The sequence below is a fragment of the Podarcis melisellensis genome, assembly GCF_964234715.1.
Source record: "Podarcis melisellensis genome assembly, chromosome: 18".
Classification (NCBI taxonomy): domain Eukaryota; kingdom Metazoa; phylum Chordata; class Lepidosauria; order Squamata; family Lacertidae; genus Podarcis; species Podarcis melisellensis.
In genome coordinates, this window is record NC_138536.1 from 1,603,311 (window position 1) to 1,621,109 (window position 17,799).

Below are 17,799 nucleotides of genomic sequence, written 5' to 3' on the forward strand. Positions count from 1 at the left end.
CTATCCAACATCATTCTAACATTCATTAATTTTGCAATATTTCTGTAAATAGTCTTTAAATTTCTTCCAATCTTCTTCCGCCGACTCTTCTCCCTGGTCTCGGATTCTGCCAGTCATTTCTGCCCCGTTTTGCATGACTTTCTATGGGAAAGCACACCTTGGTTTCGGAACGGACCTCCGGAACAGATTAAGTTTGAGGACCAAGGTACAACTGCAATAGCCTTTTTCTTTTTTAAAAGCCTGCTTCTGTTCTAGGGTTGCTACATAAACCCACCACCCCCTGCAAAAATAAATAAATGCAAAAAGCTCACCTGTTATTCCCTGAGGGGAGCCCACCGGTGTGGATGGGTTCGAAGAGAAATTATTGCTAGAGTGATCTGGGGAGTAGATCTGAAAAAGGGGGAAACAAAATCATCAACAACAAAAAGGTTTTGTCTTCTTTCCGGGAGCCAGGAAAAGAATACGGGGTGAGCCCTTTTATTCCCCCCAAAAGGGAAAGCTTCTCTTAAAATTTTCGGAACTTACCGAAGCCAATGCTTTCCCAAGCGCATCTCCTGAACTTCCAGCAGTGGTTCCTCGGTTACCTAGCACAAGAGGAAAGGAGGAGGGTGAGGGAGGAGGAAAACAAGCGCGCACACGAAAGGGGAATTGACTGCAGAAATGTGGAGCTGCTTCGATCAGGCCCAATTCATTTTAAATACTCAAGCAGGGATAGATTTATTCAGTGTTTTTTTTTCCTGGGGGAATACCTCTAATCGTTTTGTGAATCTCTGTACTTTTGTCCATTTACTGTATTTATTTCCCCCGATTTGAACTATAAAAGGGTGGCTTTCTTGAGTCAAAACGAGAGTACCCCCCAAGCATTTTTTTAAGAGAACCGGATTTAGGAACACCCGTGTCCCAAAGGCTAAAAAGGGAGGTGAACATTGCGGCAAAACCAAATGAAAACTTAGGTTGCCGAGGGAAAATAGGTCTTCTTGCGATAGGAATTAACTAAAGATGTTTCACAGTCGCAATCGATAATCGCCATCATTATTACTGTATTTTTCGCACCATAGGGCACACCGGACCATAGGGCGCACCCAGTTTTTAGGGGGGGGGGAATCAAGAAAAAAAAATCCCCCCCCCAGCCCCAAAGAGCAGCGTACAGGCTGCGCACAACCTCTCCCTGCCGGAGGGGTTGCACGCGGCTATGGCACAAGCCAAGGCAGCGAGCAGGATGGATCCCGCTCCCTGTTTTGGCTTCCCCTTTAGCCCCGTGCAGCCTCTCCTTGCCAGGAGAAGCTGTGCAGGGCTTTCCTGGCTTTCCTGGGAGGTGGGGGGGATTCACCCACCTCCCGCAAAACCGGCAGAAGCCGTGCAAACTCTTTAAAGAGATTGCGGCTTCTCCTGGCTTTTCTGGGAGGTGGGAGAAGGGACTGATGCGGCCAGTCAGTCCCTTCTCCCTCCTGTGGAAAAGCCCGCAAGAGCGCACAGAGCTTGTGTGCAGCTCTTGGGGTCTTTTCCCACCTGCCTCCCCCCCTGCATTCGCTCCATAGGACGCACACACATTTTCCCTTGCTTTTTAGGAGGGGAAAAAGTGCGTCCTATGGTGCGAAAAATACGGTAGGTTGTTGCACCGGTTGTCGAGCCAATGGAATATTATAGGGAGAGAAACGAAGGTTCGTAACCGGAAATGCAAAAATAAAAGCCGAGAAAAGAGAAGAAGAGAGAGATTAATAGCCACCGGGGTTTTGCAACAGGTTCATTGTAGGGTGAGGGAGATTAGCACGTCCTGCGTTTCCAGACCCTTCACCCGTGTGTGTGTGTGTGTGTGTGTGTGTGTGTGTTTTCTCACAACAGAGCCCCTGGCCTTTCCGAGCCTTGATCTGACCACGACGCCCCTTCCCGCCCCGTCCTAGTAATCCCCTCCTCCTCATCTTGTGCAACGCGTTTGCATTTCATCCCACGATGCTTCTTTATTTTCGGGTCTGTGTATGTGTGGAATTTGCACGTTCAGAGACAAGCACCCTCCACCGTGCAAAAATAAAAACATGCATCGCTCTCCCTGCAAAGATGCCGTCCGGTTACCCCATGGCAAAGACAGGCGTGCTGAAAGCACAAATCATATTATATATACACCGTATTTTTCGTTTTATAAAATGTACTTTTCCCCTCCTAAAAAGTAAGGGGAAATGTGTGTGTGCGTCTTATGGAGCGAATGCAGGCCGCGCAGCTTTCGCTGAAGACAGGAGAGCAAGGATAGGTGCGCACCGATCCCTCTTGCTCTCCTGGCTTCGCTTCGCTGGAGAGGGGCTGAGCAGAGATGGAGAGAATATTTTTTTTCTTGTTCTCCTCCTCTAAAACTAGGTGCATCTTATGGCTGGGTGCGTGCATCTTATAGAGCGGAAAATATAAAATAAACCTTCTGTTTCTCCTCCCGCTTTGCTGGAGAGGCGCTGAGCAGAGGGAGAGAATTTTTTTCTTTTCTTGTTCTCCTCCTCTAAAACTAGGTGCATCTTATGGTCCGGTGCATCTTACAGAGCTAAAACTATGGTATATAAAATAAACCGGCTTCCGATTCCAAAGCACAGGGAGGCTGCGTGCTTGTAGCTGCCGTACAACAGGGAGGCATTAGCGTCGGACGGCCCCTAGACAGCGGCTTAGACCCAAACGCATCTATTTCCGTAGCACTAATGGCTTTCCGACACTCCCCAAGAGATTAACCTACATCCAGCAGGATAGGATGAGAAAGGGAGGGGTGGGGGGGCGGAGTGCCGGCAGAAAGAAAAGGCCGGAAGAGGGGTGTGTTTTTTTGCACCTGAGACAGGTGACGGAAGGGAAATAAACCTGCGGGGAACCTAGGTTTATAATTGCCCCCCCAAAAGATGTTAGATTGTTTTTCTGTGCCACAAGTGCAGCTAGAATTTTGTTAGCCAAGAATTGGAAAACACAAGAAGTCCCAACAGTGGAGGAATGGCAGATGAGGATGATGGACTTTTCGGAGCTAGCCGACCTGACGGGAAGAGTCCGCGACCAGAAGGAGGAGGAGGACCAGAAGGAACGGATGAAATTCAAAGACTATCCAAATATGCTAAGATAACTCAACTGGAAAAACTTGCAAATATCAGATAAGCTTAGGATTTAAATACGCGACGTTAGAGAATAATATGTTTAAAGTCAAAATGGAAACAAAGAAAGATGTTAAGTGGTTAAGCTACTTTTATGAGAAAATTGGTTTTGGAAAACGGTTACAGTGATATACACTGAAATTCAGCCAGGGGGATTACTTAACAATGTAACTAAGATTGGATCAAGTACAGTTAAGATGTATGTATGTTTGTTTGTTTAATTTTTTTTTGGAAAACCAGTAACTTTTTTGGGGGGAAAACAAAACCTGTGGAGGACCGCCCCCTCCCCGATTCCTCGCGGTCATCGGGGCAGCGGGAAATTCGGTTTTCTGATCGCGAGATTTGCCGGTGCACATTAGCAATGCTAAGCAGGGTCCGGTCCGGTTTCGGATTGCATAGCTGTCAACTTCCCCCTTTTCTTGCGAGGAATCCTATTCAGAATAAGGGAATTTTGCTTTTAAAAAGGGAAACGTTGACAGCTATGTTGGATCGTACCAGATGATATCCTAAGAGTCCCTTATCCTGACACTATGATTCGACGGTAGGCGTCAGAAGGGATCTATGGAAGCGGTCCAACCAAAACCAATTTTCTCTGTCCCACCCTGTGTCCCAAACGCATCATTGTCCTAGAGGCTAATCTCCCCTCAGTAGAAATATGGATCTGGCGCAGGATCTTGCCTTTGCCTAAACTCAAATCTCCCCGGTCTAAGATCCCAAAAGCGCCTGGTCTAAAACTTCACTCTTGTGGTTTATCACCACAACAGCTACTCACTTTGGGTTTTAGAAAAGCAAACAGACTAATTTGTCAGCGCCTAAATGATCTCGAGCGTCGGAACAACTTGGCCACAATAAGGAAATTTTGCCCACGGTTTGGCTATTTTCCACCTTCCCCTTTCGACTCTCCGGTACCCTCTCTGCATAACCGATCAATTCCAAAATATAGATGCGCTTCGACTCTCGCGAGATTGAATGTCTTGCCCTCATCTGGACTCGAGGCACGATTCCAACAGATGCCACACGAAAAATGCAAGCGCCTCCAACTTTGGCCTGCAAATTTCTGGAACGCAATCCTCGATTATCCGCAACAACAGGAAAAATGAAATAAAAAGGAAAAGGTTTGGATACGAACCCATGACACTCTCTGTCCCACTGATGGGGGGCGTGTGGCTGGAAACTCCATACTGGTTGGAGGCCGAGGAAAAGCCCGAGACCGAAGGGAGTCCGCCGTTCACTTCTCCTGAATGCATGGGGTAGTTCTGGAAGGGGACAAAGGAGTCGACTTGTTTCCTTAGTAAAATTGCCCCAGAAGATTCCAGGACATTTTAGCTGCCATTCGATTATTTTCGTCAGGCTATATCTGGGAAATTTTGTACGTACGGCCTTCTGGTGGTTCCCTCCCTGCGAGAAGCGAGGTTGCAGGGAAGCAGGCAGAGGGCCTTCTCGGTGGTGGCACCCTCCCATCAGATGTCAAGGAAATAAACAACTCTCTGACTTTTAGAAGACATTTGCAGGCCGCCCTGTTTAGGGAAGCTTTTTATGTTTGAAGTTTTATCGTGTTTTTAATATTCTGTTGGGAGCCGCCAGAAACCCAGCCAGATGGGTGGGGTAAAAATAATAAATTGTGATTATTATTATTAGTAAAGGTAAAGGGACCCCTGACCATTAGGTCCAGTTGTGGCCGACTCTGGGGTTGTGGCGCTCATCTCGCTTTCCTGGCCGAGGGAGCCGGCGTACAGCTTCCGGGTCATGTGGCCAGCAGGACTAAGCCGCTTCTGGCGAACCAGAGCAGCGCACGGAAATGCCATTTACCTTCCCGCCAGAGCAGTACCTATTTATCTACTTGCACTGGCGTGCTTTCGAACTGCTAGGTTGGCAGGAGCAGGGACCGAGCAACGGGAGCTCACCCCGTCATTGCGGGGATTTGAACTGCCGACCTTCTGATCGGCAAGCCCTAGGCTCTGTGGTTTAACCCACAGCGCCACCCGCATCCCTATCCCCCCCCCAAAAATCTGTGCCATTACCATCCTTTCGTGCTGATGAAGACTGCTGAAGTTGCCGGATTGCGGGAGAGGAGAGGATGACGCTCCCAGGATGGCCCCGTAATTAGACTGGCTGATGGAGGTTGAGGAATTCCACAAGTCCGCCGAGTTGTGAAGTCCATCTGCGAGACGAGGACAAAATAAAAGAGGGTTTCTTTTCTCCTCTCCGTTAAAAAAAATTAAATATTTATGCTTTTCAAATTTATACATTTCACTAATTTGGAAAAAAAACAACCATTGAATTTGGCATAGCTCACTCTTGCCCCCTAGTGTTGCATTTGTATATTGCGCTTTGCAACACGTTTATAAAGCGTTTTACTTGCAGCTGTGTAGCTGAGTCCAGAAAGAAAGAGATGATAGATAGATAGATGATAGATAGATAGATAGATAGATAGATGATAGATGATAGATAGATAGATAGATAGATAGATAGATAGATATAGATAGATAGAGACAGAGACACACACAGAGAGAGAGAGGCAGAAAACATTAAATGTTTGTTCCTCTTTTTCTCCATGAAAAAAATGCTTTTCAAATGCTTTTTTAAATTTTTTTTTGGAAATTACAGTGGTACCTCGGGTTAAGTACTTAATTCGTTCTGGAGGTCCGTACCTAACTGAAACTGTTCTTAACCTGAAGACCACTTTAGCTAATGGGGCCTCCTGCTGCCGCTGCACCGCTGCTGCGCGATTTCTGTTCTCATCCTGAAGCAAAGTTCTTAACCCGAAGCACTATTTCTGGGTTAGCGGAGTGGGTAACCTGAAGCGTATGTAACCTGAGGTACATTGAATTTGGCACAGCTTGCTTTCACCATCTAATGTCGCTTTTGTATTTTGTGCTTTGCAACATATTTAAAGTGTTTTACTTGCAGCTGTGTAGCTGAGTCCAGAAAGAGAGAGAGAGAGAGAGAGAGAGAGAGAGAGAGAAAGAAAGAGACAGAGAAAGGAGGGAGAGAGAGAAAGAGAAAGAAAGAGAGAGAGAAAGAAAGAGACAGAGAAAGGAGGGAGAGAGAGAAAGAGAAAGAAAGAGAGAGAGAAAGAAAGAGACAGAGAAAGGAGGGAGAGAGAGAAAGAGAAAGAAAGAGAGAGAGAAAGAAAGAAAGAAAGAAAGAAAGAAAGAGAGAAAGAAAGGAAGGAAGGAAGGAAGGAAGGAAGGAAGGAAGGAAGGAAGGAAGGAAGGAAGGAGGGAGGGAGGGGGAGAGAGAGAGAGAGAGAGAGAGAGAAAGAAAGAGACAGAGAAAGGAGGGAGAGAGAGAAAGAGAAAGAAAGAGAGAGAGAGAGAAAGAAAGAAAGAGAGAAAGAAAGGAAGGAAGGAAGGAAGGAAGGAAGGAAGGAAGGAAGGAAGGAAGGAAGGAGGGAGGGAGGGAGGGAGGGAGGGAGGGAGGGGAGAGAGAGAGAGAGAGAGAGAGAGAGAGAGAGAGAGAAAGAAAGAAAGAAAGAAAGAAAGAAAGAAAGAAAGAAAGAAAGAAAGAAAGAAAGAAAGAAAGAAAGAAAGAAAATTGTCTTTGGGGCAGATCTGGGGACCATCTGTGACCCTCCAGAGATGCTGTCGGGACTCCCAGAGCCCAGTAGGTCTTGAGGCCAAGGGCCACTTTGAGTTGCCGCCCAGTAACCACCCGAGGGCCACAAATGTCTCCCCCTCCTGGCCCCTCAGTCAGGCCCCCCCCCGACTCAGACCAGGCTCGAATCCCCATGCTCCGGAGGCCCGCCTCGCAGGGGGGTCGTACCTGGCATGTAAAAGGCTCCAGGGTAGACAGTGCTGGGGGCTTTAGATGGGGGGTAGCTGGCCGGTTCCCTGCTATAGTCGTCACCTGAGTTGGGTGGATATACCTGTGAAAAGAGAGAAAAAAAGTCGTCACCCATTTAATCCCCAGCCGGCAGCATCTGCGGAGTCGGTGCCGAGTGCGAATCCCGACCACCTCTGGAGGAACCAGTGATTCCCGGGCCAAGGAGTTTTCAAAGTTTTATTCTGTTATTATTATTATTATTATTATTAGTCCTCCCCCATTTTTCCCCCTAGAGGGCCAACCCAGCCCAATGAGCAGGGCATCAAGAACAATTTAAAAATTATTAATAATTGGTGGCTCGCGGACCTAATAATAATAATAATAATAATAATAATAATAATAAAACATCGTCTAACATTGTGTATGCCATCCAATGCCAACAGTGTCCTTCAGCTCTCTATATTGGACAAACAGGCCAGACCTTACGCCAAAGAATAAACGGACATAAATCTGACATCAGGAATCACAAGACAGAGAAACCAGTAGGAGAACACTTCAATCTCCCAGGACATTCTATACAAGATCTCAAAGTAGCTGTTTTACTACAAAGGAATTTCAGAAATAGACTGGAAAGAGAAGCTGCTGAATTGCAACTTATCACCAAACTTAAAACCATGGAGAGACCTGGTCTGAACAAAGACATTGGATTCTTATCTCATTATACATGACAAAGCCATTTTTCACCTTCTCACCCCTTGCTTTTTCCTGTAAGACCTATTGCAGTCGTTAAGAATCGTCAACAGGCTCATCACAGCTATCTGCCAATCACCCATTCCCACCACCCTTCGAGTAATACCCCTCCCCACCTTCTCACTATATAGAAGGGTCTGGAAACTTCTGTTTCAGTGTATCTGAAGAAGTGTGCATGCACACGAAAGCTCATACCAAGAACTGACTTAGTTGGTCTTTAAGGTGCTACTGGAAGGAATTTTTTTTGTTTTAATAAAACAGCTGTTTACTTTTGTCGTTTTCCTATGTTTCCTATAATCCCTAGTGCAGTAAGAGAAGACCTTTGGAGCAGGCATTAAAAAAAATTAAGTTTTTCATGAACTGCCCTAATATGGATCCTTTATGCCCTCCTCATTCCTTCTTAAATCGCACCCAGGGTGTGTGGTTTTTTTTGGGGGGGGGAAACCAATTGGGGGGGCGCATTCAGAAATGACCGATTTTGAGACGATTTTGAAAACCCACAAAACCGAAACTGGCGTCAGAGTTTCAAAAGGAGCAGAATTTAGGCCTCCGGGAAGTTTTTCAGCCTCTTGTAAAATGACGTGGATCTTTCGCTCGCTTTGCATATATCACCGGGGGGGGGGGGGGAGGGAGTGGGGAGAACGGTTCGCCGCCCCCTCTCCAAGTTTTGATGGTGACAATCTTGCACACATGCTAAACAGCCTTTTTTTAAAAATGCTATTTTTTTTATAACCCCCCCCAACTTGAATTTGCAGGGACCCAAAAACGAATAATAATAATAAACGATTCCAAAATCATACATGCCCCCCTCCAAGTTTCGATGGTGAGAATCTTGCACCCATGCTAAACAGCCTTAAATTTAAAAAAATGCTTCTTTTTTTTAAAAAAAACCACCCAACTTGAGGTGGGGACGGATTTGCAGGGAACCAGGAACAAATAATAATAATAAACGATTCCAAAATCGTACATGCCCCCCTCTCCAAGTTTCGATGATGAGAATCCCATGCACCCATGCTAAACAGCTTTAAAAAATTGCTTTTTTTAAAACCCTCTCAACTTGAAGGGGGCGGATTTGCAGGGAACCAGGAAAAAATAATAATAAATGATTCCAAAATCATACATGCCCCCCCTTTCAAGTTTCGATGGTGAGAATCTTGCACCCAAGATAAACAGCCTTTTTTTAAAAAAAAGCTTCTTTTTTAAAAAAAACAACACCCAACTTGTGGGGGTGGGGACGAATTTGAAGCAAACCAGGAACAAATAATAATAATAAACGATTCCAAAACAGTACACGCCCCCTCCATGTTTCGATGATGAGAATCCCATGCACCCATGCTAAACAGCTTTAAAAAAAGGTGTGTTTTTTTAAACCCACCCAACTCAAGGGGGACGAATTTGCAGGGACCCAGGAAAAAATAATAATAATAAATGATTCCAAAATCGTACACGCCCCCTCTCCAAGTTTCGATGATGAGAATCTTGCACCCATGCTAAACAGCCTTAAATTTTTAAAAAATGCTTCTTTTTTTAACCCCCCTACCAAACTCAAGGGAGACAGATTTGCTGGGAACCAGGAACAAATAAGAATAATAAACGATTCGAAAACCGTGTACAGACACACACCTCCAAGTTCCGATCACGTTTTTTTAAAGGATCTTGCACCCATGCTAAACAGCCTTAAAAAATATGATAATAATCTTGCATTTTATTTTTTTTAAATCACCCAATTCGAGGGGGACGGATTTGCAGGGAATAAAATAAAAATACGATCTCCCCCCGCCCCGCATTTCCCCCCCTGCAGCATGTTCTGTGTACTGGAGCGAGAGGTGCAGGGTTTTTTTGGGTGGGGGGGTGAAGAGGGAGAAAAAGAGAGGGGAGTCTGAGCGGGGGGGGGGGGGAACCATAGCCGTCTGCAAAGAATAAGAAACCCGGCAAATTGCCTTTTCCTATAATTTGATTACATAGCAGGAGCCGGGGAGCGGAGCAGGAATAATAGCTCCATACCATCTGCCAGGGCTTGGCAGGCTGCCAGATTTGCAGGCAGCTGCGCGGGGATGGGGGTGAGGAGGAGGAGGGGGGAGGCCCCCCAAAATAAAATAAAATAAAATAAGAGGGTGGAGGCAGCGGGAGAGAGAGAAAAAAGAGCAGCTTCAAAAACAGGGAGGTGCAAAGGGAGAAAACCCCAATATAAGGGGAATCTGCAAACAGATATTTTTGTGCATGCAATGGCAATGTGTCGTTGTCCCCCCCCCAAAAAAAAATCTGCAAACTGAAGCAAGGATGATTCCTTTGCAGGGAGAATAAAATAACTATGCAGTTCTCGAATCGGAGAAAGGAGAATTCTTTGCAGGCTTGCCTTCTGCGGTCTTTTTTGGGGTACCCAATAATTGACAATGTGTCCCCCTCCCAAATTCTGCAAACTGAAGCAAGGGAGATTCCTGCCCCCCTTCCCGGGGAAAATAAAATAACAATGCAGTTCTCAAATCGGAGAAAGGAGAATTCTTTGCAGGCTTGCCTTCTGTGGTCTGTTTTTGGGGTACCCCAAATGGCAATGTGTGTCTCCCCCCAAAATTCTGCAAACCGAAGCAATTATGATTCCTTCCCCTCTTCCCAGGGAAAATAAAATAACTATGCAGTTCTTGAATCGGAGGAAAGAAGAATTTTCTGCTGCCATTGCCTTCTATTGTCTTTTTTGGGGGAGGGGGATAAGATTGGGGGGCGGTTGCGGGGTTTGAGGGTTTCTTTAAGCATCCCCCCAAATTTTTTTTGCAAAATTCTGGACATATACCCCCTTCTCCATATCCGGAAAATAAAACAGAAAACTCAAGCAAAGAAGCGTAATAATAATAATAATAATAATAATAATAATAATAATAATGATGATGTATACCGCCCTATTGCTCTCAGGGCGGTTTGCGAGATAAAACTGCAACGTTAAAAACAGAAAATACGCCGTCGAAATAAAAATGAAAAACCCCAGATAAAAATAAAACACATTTCAAAGGGGACCTGGTAGAAGAGGAATGTTTTTGCCTGGCAAATCTCCCTGGGGATAGCATTTTGCAAAAGGGAGGCACCACAAAAAGGCCCTGCTCTCGAGTTGTCCCCATCTGGACCTCTCCTGGGGGAGGCACACAGAGAAAGGCATCTAAAAGAGATCTCAGGGTCTGGGATCCCTTGATCCAGAAAGGGATCCCCACTTCCCACCTTGGTCCCGATATAGAGCTTTAATTCCCGCCCCACCTTTCCCCGCCAGGTACCCTAATGTCTCCGGCCGGCCCTGCCCACCGCAAGGGCTTCCCTCTCGAACTCGCCGCGTTCCCAACGTTTGCAACCCGCCGGGCATTCGGTGACATCACAGAAGCCCGGCCAATGGGAGGCCCAGGCTGTTAGCGCCCCCCTCCCTTTGAAAAACACACCCCAGTTGCGGCCGCCTTTGCCAGAGAGTAAAACGGAAAAATGGCTTACCGAAGAGGGAAGTCCTGGAGGAACTTTCCGGACTTTTTTCGGCTGTCCGTCTGAATTTGGGGTGTGAAGAGTAAGATGGGGGGAAGAGGGGAAGAGAGATTTTTTTTAAAAAAAGCGTTAGCAAACATAATTAAAGAGCCACATTAGATTTCGTAGCGCCAGGGGTGCCTTCTGCCAACCGAAGCCCCCCCGCAACCTGCTGCACCCCAGATTTATTCATTTTTATTTCCGTATTTTTCAGTCTATAAGACGTCCCTAAGACACCCCTATTTTGGGGGGACTCGGTTTATGAAAATGGGGGGGAGATACTATCCGTGTATAAGGCAAGCCCAGATTTTGAACATTATTTTAGAGTAAAAAAACACAGTACGGTATTTTATTTATTTGTTGAATTCACAGAGCGCCCCAAACCCACAGATCTCGGGGCGATTCACAAGCAGGTTTCGAAAGATTACAAAATGCATTTTGGGGTTTAAAGGGGCTGAACCTTGCTGCTCTAAATAATCTCACCGACTTCTGTAGGAGTCAGAATATTGGGGTGTTTCTTTCCTGGGTGTGTGCGCGCTATGGGGTTGTTCTTTTTATTCTGATGGTGCAATTTTGCGGTTTTATATTCCGATTTCATTCTGCCAACCGCCCTTGAGACCCGCGGGCGGCGTATAAATTCAGTGAACAAGAATAGCCTCCGAGCCACGCACAAAGTCTGACGGGCGCAAGCCCAGAGGCCATGATCCGTTTCCAAAACGGTCCCCCGAGACGTTTCGCTCTTCCGGTTATGACCACCAAGCTCGCTATTTCGGGACGGGCTGGGGGTATTTTTAGTATTCCTGGTTTCGGTGCTGTAATCTTGAGGGTTTCATTCTCGAACTCAAGACCTGTAAGCTGCATTAAAGAGACTCCCCCCAAACACCTTGTTCTCACGGGTAGGGGCGCAACTACATGTCTCAATGGGAATCCCCCCCAAACTGCATATTGCTACCTGTGTACAGTGGGACCTTGTTTCCCAAACGCCGAAAACCCGGAAGTAAGTGCTTCGGTTTTTGAACGTTTTTCAGAAGCCGGACGTCTGACGCGGCTGTTGGCTATTGTTTCCGGGGCGCCTGCGCCAATCAGAAGCCGCGCCTCGGTTTCCGAACATTTCAAAGGTCAAACGGGCTTCCGGAACGGATTAAGTTTGGCGCTTTTGTTTTCGCTCTTTATTTTGCGATTTTGAGGCTTTTTCGATTCATTTGTTTTTGTGGCTGTGCGGAACCCAGTTCAGCTACTGATTGATTGACTGATTGTGTGACTACAGAAATGGATAAAAGCCCCCCATCCAAACAATCATCAGTGCAGGCAAGAAAAAAAATTAATTTTAATCTTTATCATCTACAATACTGCCTTATTTATTTTATAGTACAGTACATTGATTCTTGCATTCGTTTTATGGATCAATGGTCTCGTTAGATAGTAAAATCCATGTTCGATGCCTGTTTGAGGTGTTGTTTTTAAAAGTCTGCGGCGAATTAATCCATTTTGCATGACTTTCTATGGGAAAGCGCGCCTTGGTTGTGGAACGCTTTGGTTTTGGGACGGACTTCTGGAACGGATTAAGTTTGAGGACCAAGGTACCGCTGTATATCCCCGGGGTAGACTAAGGACTCTGTTGCCCCTTTCCCCCTGGGCGCTAATAATAATAATAATAATATATTTATACTCCGCCCATCTGGCTGGGTTTCCCCAGCCACTCTGGGCGGCTTCCAACAGACTATTAAAATACAATAACCTATTAAACATTAAAAGCTTCCCTAAACAGGGCTGCCTTCAGATGTCTTCTAAAAGTCTGGTAGTTGTTTATCTCTTTGACATCTGACGGGAGGGCGTTCCACAGGAAGGGTGCCACCACCGAGAAGGCCCTCCGCCTGGTTCCCTGCAACCTCGCTTCTCGCAGGGAGGGAACCCCCAGAAGGCCCTCGGGAGAGGGACCCCGGTGTCCGGGGTGGAGACGCTCCTTCAGGTCTACTGGGCCGTTTAGGGCTTTCAAGGTCAGCACCAACCCTTTGAATTGTGCTCAGAAACGTCTTGGGAACCAATGCAGGTCTTTCAAGACCGGTGTGATATGGTCTCAGCGGCCGGATAGAGGCTCCGGCATCCGGGAATATTTTAAATTTCCTCTTTTTTTGCGGGGGCACAACCCCCTTTGGGAGACGGGTCCGAAAAAGCTCGGCGCTAAGACCCCGCAGGCCAGAGCAGGCATTTAACGGAGTGAACCTGCTCTCCGCCAGAACAGGTGGATTTCATTAGTTCTAAGGCGGGGGGATGAAAGCGAACATCGGGGGGAGGAAAAGGGGCAGGAAATTGTGCAGGAGGGAGACCGTTGGGGCGGGGGGGTGTGGTGTTGCGCAGGCAGAGCGGCCCCACGCCCCTTTCCAGACAGGGAATGTTCATGGGATTTTATTATTTTATTTTTTAGCAAAAAACAGGTTTTGCAAGAAAATGCCTCTTTGCTGGGGGGCTGGGGGAGGAGGCAGGAAGAAAGGATAATAGGGCATTTTGCAAGAAAAAGCGTCTTCGCTGGGGAGGGGGGAACAGGCAGAAAAAGAATAGGTTTGGGGGCATTTTGGAAGAAAATGCGCCTTAGCTGGGAAGGGGGGAACAGGCAGAAAAAGCTAGGTTTGGGGCATTTTGCAAGAAAAAGCATCTTCGCTGGGGAGGGGAGAATGGGCAGAAAAATAATAGGTTTGGGGGCATTTTGCAAGAAAACATGTCTTCGCTGGGGAGGGGGGAGCAGGCAGAAAAAGGATAGGTTTGGGGGAATTTTGCAAGAAAATGTGTCTTCGCTGGGGAGGGGAGAACAGGCAAAAAATAGCAAAGGCTGCTGCCAGCCAGAGCTGGATGAAGCGATGTTTCGACTCGGTGCAAGATGCCTGCGCTTGCCAACTTCTGGAGAATCTTGGTTGTGTTTTTATTTCCGGAACGGCAGGTTTCTAGACCTCATTGTGCAGAGAAAACGCACTGAAAAGGGGGCCTATTGAAGGCCTGATTTTTTTTTGGGTTTTGTCTGCTTCCTCGACTACTGCCGGCCCGAAATAAAGCAAAATAACTTAGGCAAAGTTTAAAAAAAAGGGGGGGGGGAGAATGAAGCTTCCCTTTTTTTTCTTTTTTTGCACATTGCTGAGTTCTCCAGCAAGCCTCCATTCCAGAGATTCCTTTCCCGCAATGAATGCCAGATGTCTGGAAGCGGAGCGGAGCGTTTCCTGTACGCACCTCTCTCTCTGTTCTGCCCCGTAATAAATGTGGAGGGTGGGGGAATAAATGAAGAGCTGGGGGGTGGGGAAAGGAGAGCTTCTGCCAGTCCGTGCAGGCAATATTCAGCTAGATGGGTCAGTTTACAGGTCTGATTCCTGGTATCTCTAAGTAGGGTGGGAAAGGAGGGCTGCTGCCGGTCTGTGCAGACAATATTCAGCTTGATGGGCTAATGTATAGATCTGATTCCTGGCCTCTCTAAGCAGGGTGGGAAAGGAGAGGTGCTGCCAGTCCATGCAGGGAATATTCAGCTAGATGGGCCAATGTGCAGGTCTGATCCCTGGTATCTCCAAGCAGGGTGGGAAAGGAAAGATGCTGCCAGTCTGTGCAGGGAATATTCAGCTAGATGGGCCAATGAACAGGTCTGATTCCAGGCCTCTCTAAGCAGGGTGGGAAAGGAGAGTGGCTGCCAGTCCGTGCAGGCAATATTCAGCTACATGAGCCAATGCACAGGTCTGATTCCCGGCCTCTCCAAGCAGGGTGGGAAAGGAGGGCTGCTGCCAGCCCGTGCACGTACCTATGCTGCTGTCCGCCCCTCTCCGGCGAGGGTTGTTGGCGTACGGGTAATATTGCGAGCTGCCCTTCACCCCCGTCGGCGACAATGCGCTGGGGCTCGAAATCCCCATTTCGCCGGGCAGGAAGCCGGGCTGCGGGGATGAGAGAGAGAGGAAGACAACAGCGTCCGTGAAAAAGAGAGAATAATAATAATAATAATAATAATAATAATAATAATAATAATTTATTATTTATACCCCACCCATCTGACTGGGTTTCCTCAGCCACTCTGGGCGGCTTCCAACAAAACACTAAAATACAATAACCTATTAAACATTAAAAGTTTCCCTAAACAGGGCTGCCTTCAGATGTCGTCTGAAGTTTGGTAGTTGTTTTTCTCTTTGACATCTGACGGGAGGGCGTTCCACAGGGCGGGCGCCACCACCGAGAAGGCCCTCTGCCTGGTTCCCTGTAACCTCACTTCTCGCAGGGAGGGAACCGCCAGGAGGCCCTTGGTAGAGGGACCCAGGTGTCCGGGGTGGGGACGAAGGGATGAGGCCGTTTAGGGCTTTCAAGGTCAGCACCAACCCTTTGAATTGTGCTCGGAAACGTCCTGGGAACCAATGTAGGTCTTTCAAGACCGGTGTTATGTGGTCTCCACTCCCAGTCCCCAGTCTGGCTGCCGCGTTCTGGATTAGTTGTAGTTTCCGGGTCACCTTCAAAGGGAGCCCCACGTAGAGCGCATTGCAGTAGTCCAAGCGGGAGATAACCAGAGCATGCACCACTCTGGAGACACAGTCTGCGGGGAGGGAGGGTCTCATCCTGCGTCCCAGATGGAGCTGCCCTGGACGCAGAACTGACCTACGCCTCCATGGACAGCTGTGAGTCCAGAATGACTCCCAGGCTGTGCACCTGGTCCTTCGGGGGCACAGTTGTGGCCTGGTTGTGGGTGCGAGAGAAGCAGCCAGGCAGCATATGCCGTTGTGCGACCCTCGGCTCGGCTTCAGAGAAGGCCCTGTGTTTCGGCTTCCCCCTGAAACCATGAGGTCTAGCGCCTTTGGGGAGAAGCGGAAAGTCACTCTCAGTGCAGAGCTATAGGGGCAGCTTTGCTGCTACTGCGTTCGGATCCTGCCCCACATCTTCACTCCCCCTCCGCACGCCTCCTCCCTGCAAACAATCCCCCCAAAAACCCCACATAGAAAAGCAGAACATTAAAACCCGCCAGTGGCATTTATGCTCCTCCGCTTTTAAAAATTAAATTGCACCCAGGAGCCAGTCCCCACGCAGCTGTTCCGGAAACGCAACGCCGGGGGAAACCGCTGCGGGTTTTTAAGCAGCGTCTTGGTTGGAGGGGAGAGAGAGTACAGGATTGCACAGTCGGGAAGGGTCCTCCAGAGGTCCTCCAGCCCAACCCGCTGCTTTCTTGACGAAAGCATCTAAAAAGGAGCAAGGAAATCTGATTTCTCGGGTGCAAAAAAAAAAGGTGCAAAGGCCTCTCGGAGTTGGGAGTTTTCTCCGCAAACCGCTGGGGGTCTCGTAGCCGAACGAAACCTCCACATTCTGCAGCAGTCTATCTGCATAAATACCCATGAATACCCGAGCTTTTGTGCCATTTGCTGGTGGGCTCTGGGAGACCAAACGCCTGCCAATATCCGTACCGGCAAAACCCCGAACAGCAAACGGAGATAATGGATAAGTTAAAGAAGTTTTTGCTCACCTGGTTCAGAGCCGGCATGTCTCTTCCGAACGGGTAGGCGCCTCTTTCTGTGCCTTTCCCTAGAGAAAAGAAGAAGAGGGAAGAAAAAAAGAGGCTATGAGCACCCAAAACCAGGGGGTTGGATTGCATGACCTCTGGCGTTCCCATTCCAACTTTTATTTTTGAGGACAGAGCAAAGAATTGAGGGCGAACAGGCCGGTGAGCATCTGAGCTCAGGTTTTTAAGCAAAGCTTAAAATTATTATTATTATTATTATTATTATTATTATTATTATTATGCCACCCTTTACCCAAAACGTTAAAACCTCCCAAATAAATGCACAGATCAGGGCGAAATCCTGCCATCCTGGAGTCCGCACTCCTCTCTGCATTTTGAGAAATGCATTCTGCGGAATTTTTGGAGAGGTGTCCGGGCGAGACAAAAGGAGGTGTTGAAAAACACATTTTGCGATGAAATTGGGACTTAAAAATACACATTTCCGTATGGGTTTTCGGAAAGGGAAAAAGGGAAACACAGATTAATGTGGAAATGGGACAGGATGTAGTTGATAATAACAAAAACAATAATTGTACCCCGCCGATCTTACTCTCCCCAGCCACCTGCAGCAGCTACCAACAAATATAAAAACAAAATAAAACATTAAACCCTTTAAAAAAAACAAAAAAAACCCTTCCCTATACAAGGCTACCTTCAGATGTCTCCTAAAAGTTACATAGTTCTTGACATCTGGTGGGAGGGAGTTCCACAGGGCGGGCGCCACCACTGAGAAGACCCTCTATGTCCCAGTCTATTTTTTCTTGTCTCTCCCCCCCCCCCATTATTTGTTTTGGAAAAACTGGAGGAAACAGGAAAATTGGGGGGAGAACCCCACCATTTCCCCCTCCCTGTACACCCCAGGCCTTTATTTCTTGAGCTACGTCAGACGAAGGGAAGTAATAGTGCCACTGTATTCTGCTCTGGTCAGACCTCACCTGGAGTACTGTGTCCAGTTCTGGGCACCACAGTTCAAGAAGGACACTGACAAACTGGAACGTGTCCAGAGGAGGGCAACCAAAATGGTCAAAGGCCTGGAAACGATGCCTTATGAGGAACGGCTAAGGGAGCTGGGCATGTTTAGCCTGGAGAAGAGGAGGTTAAGGGGTGATATGATAGCCATGTTCCAATATATAAAAGGATGTCATATAGAGGAGGGAGAAAGGTTGTTTTCTG

The 17,799-nt window shown here is 47.4% G+C and overlaps 1 protein-coding gene across 9 annotated transcripts in view; it reads right to left on the reverse strand.

Annotated features, from left to right (window-relative positions):
* TCF3 (transcription factor 3) overlaps positions 1-17,799 on the reverse strand; it is a 90,443-nt gene that overhangs the window by 18,874 nt on the left and 53,770 nt on the right. For all 9 annotated transcript variants that reach the window (XM_081895562.1, XM_081895561.1, XM_081895559.1 and 6 more), the window contains exons 6-13: positions 16,591-16,649; positions 14,896-15,025; positions 11,094-11,143; positions 6,876-6,978; positions 5,132-5,271; positions 4,240-4,366; positions 526-584; positions 312-390 (exon numbers count right to left, since the gene is read on the reverse strand). In XM_081895562.1, coding sequence (XP_081751688.1) covers positions 312-390; positions 526-584; positions 4,240-4,366; positions 5,132-5,271; positions 6,876-6,978; positions 11,094-11,143; positions 14,896-15,025; positions 16,591-16,649 — 747 coding nt within the window. The remainder of the gene's footprint in view (positions 1-311; positions 391-525; positions 585-4,239; positions 4,367-5,131; positions 5,272-6,875; positions 6,979-11,093; positions 11,144-14,895; positions 15,026-16,590; positions 16,650-17,799) is intronic.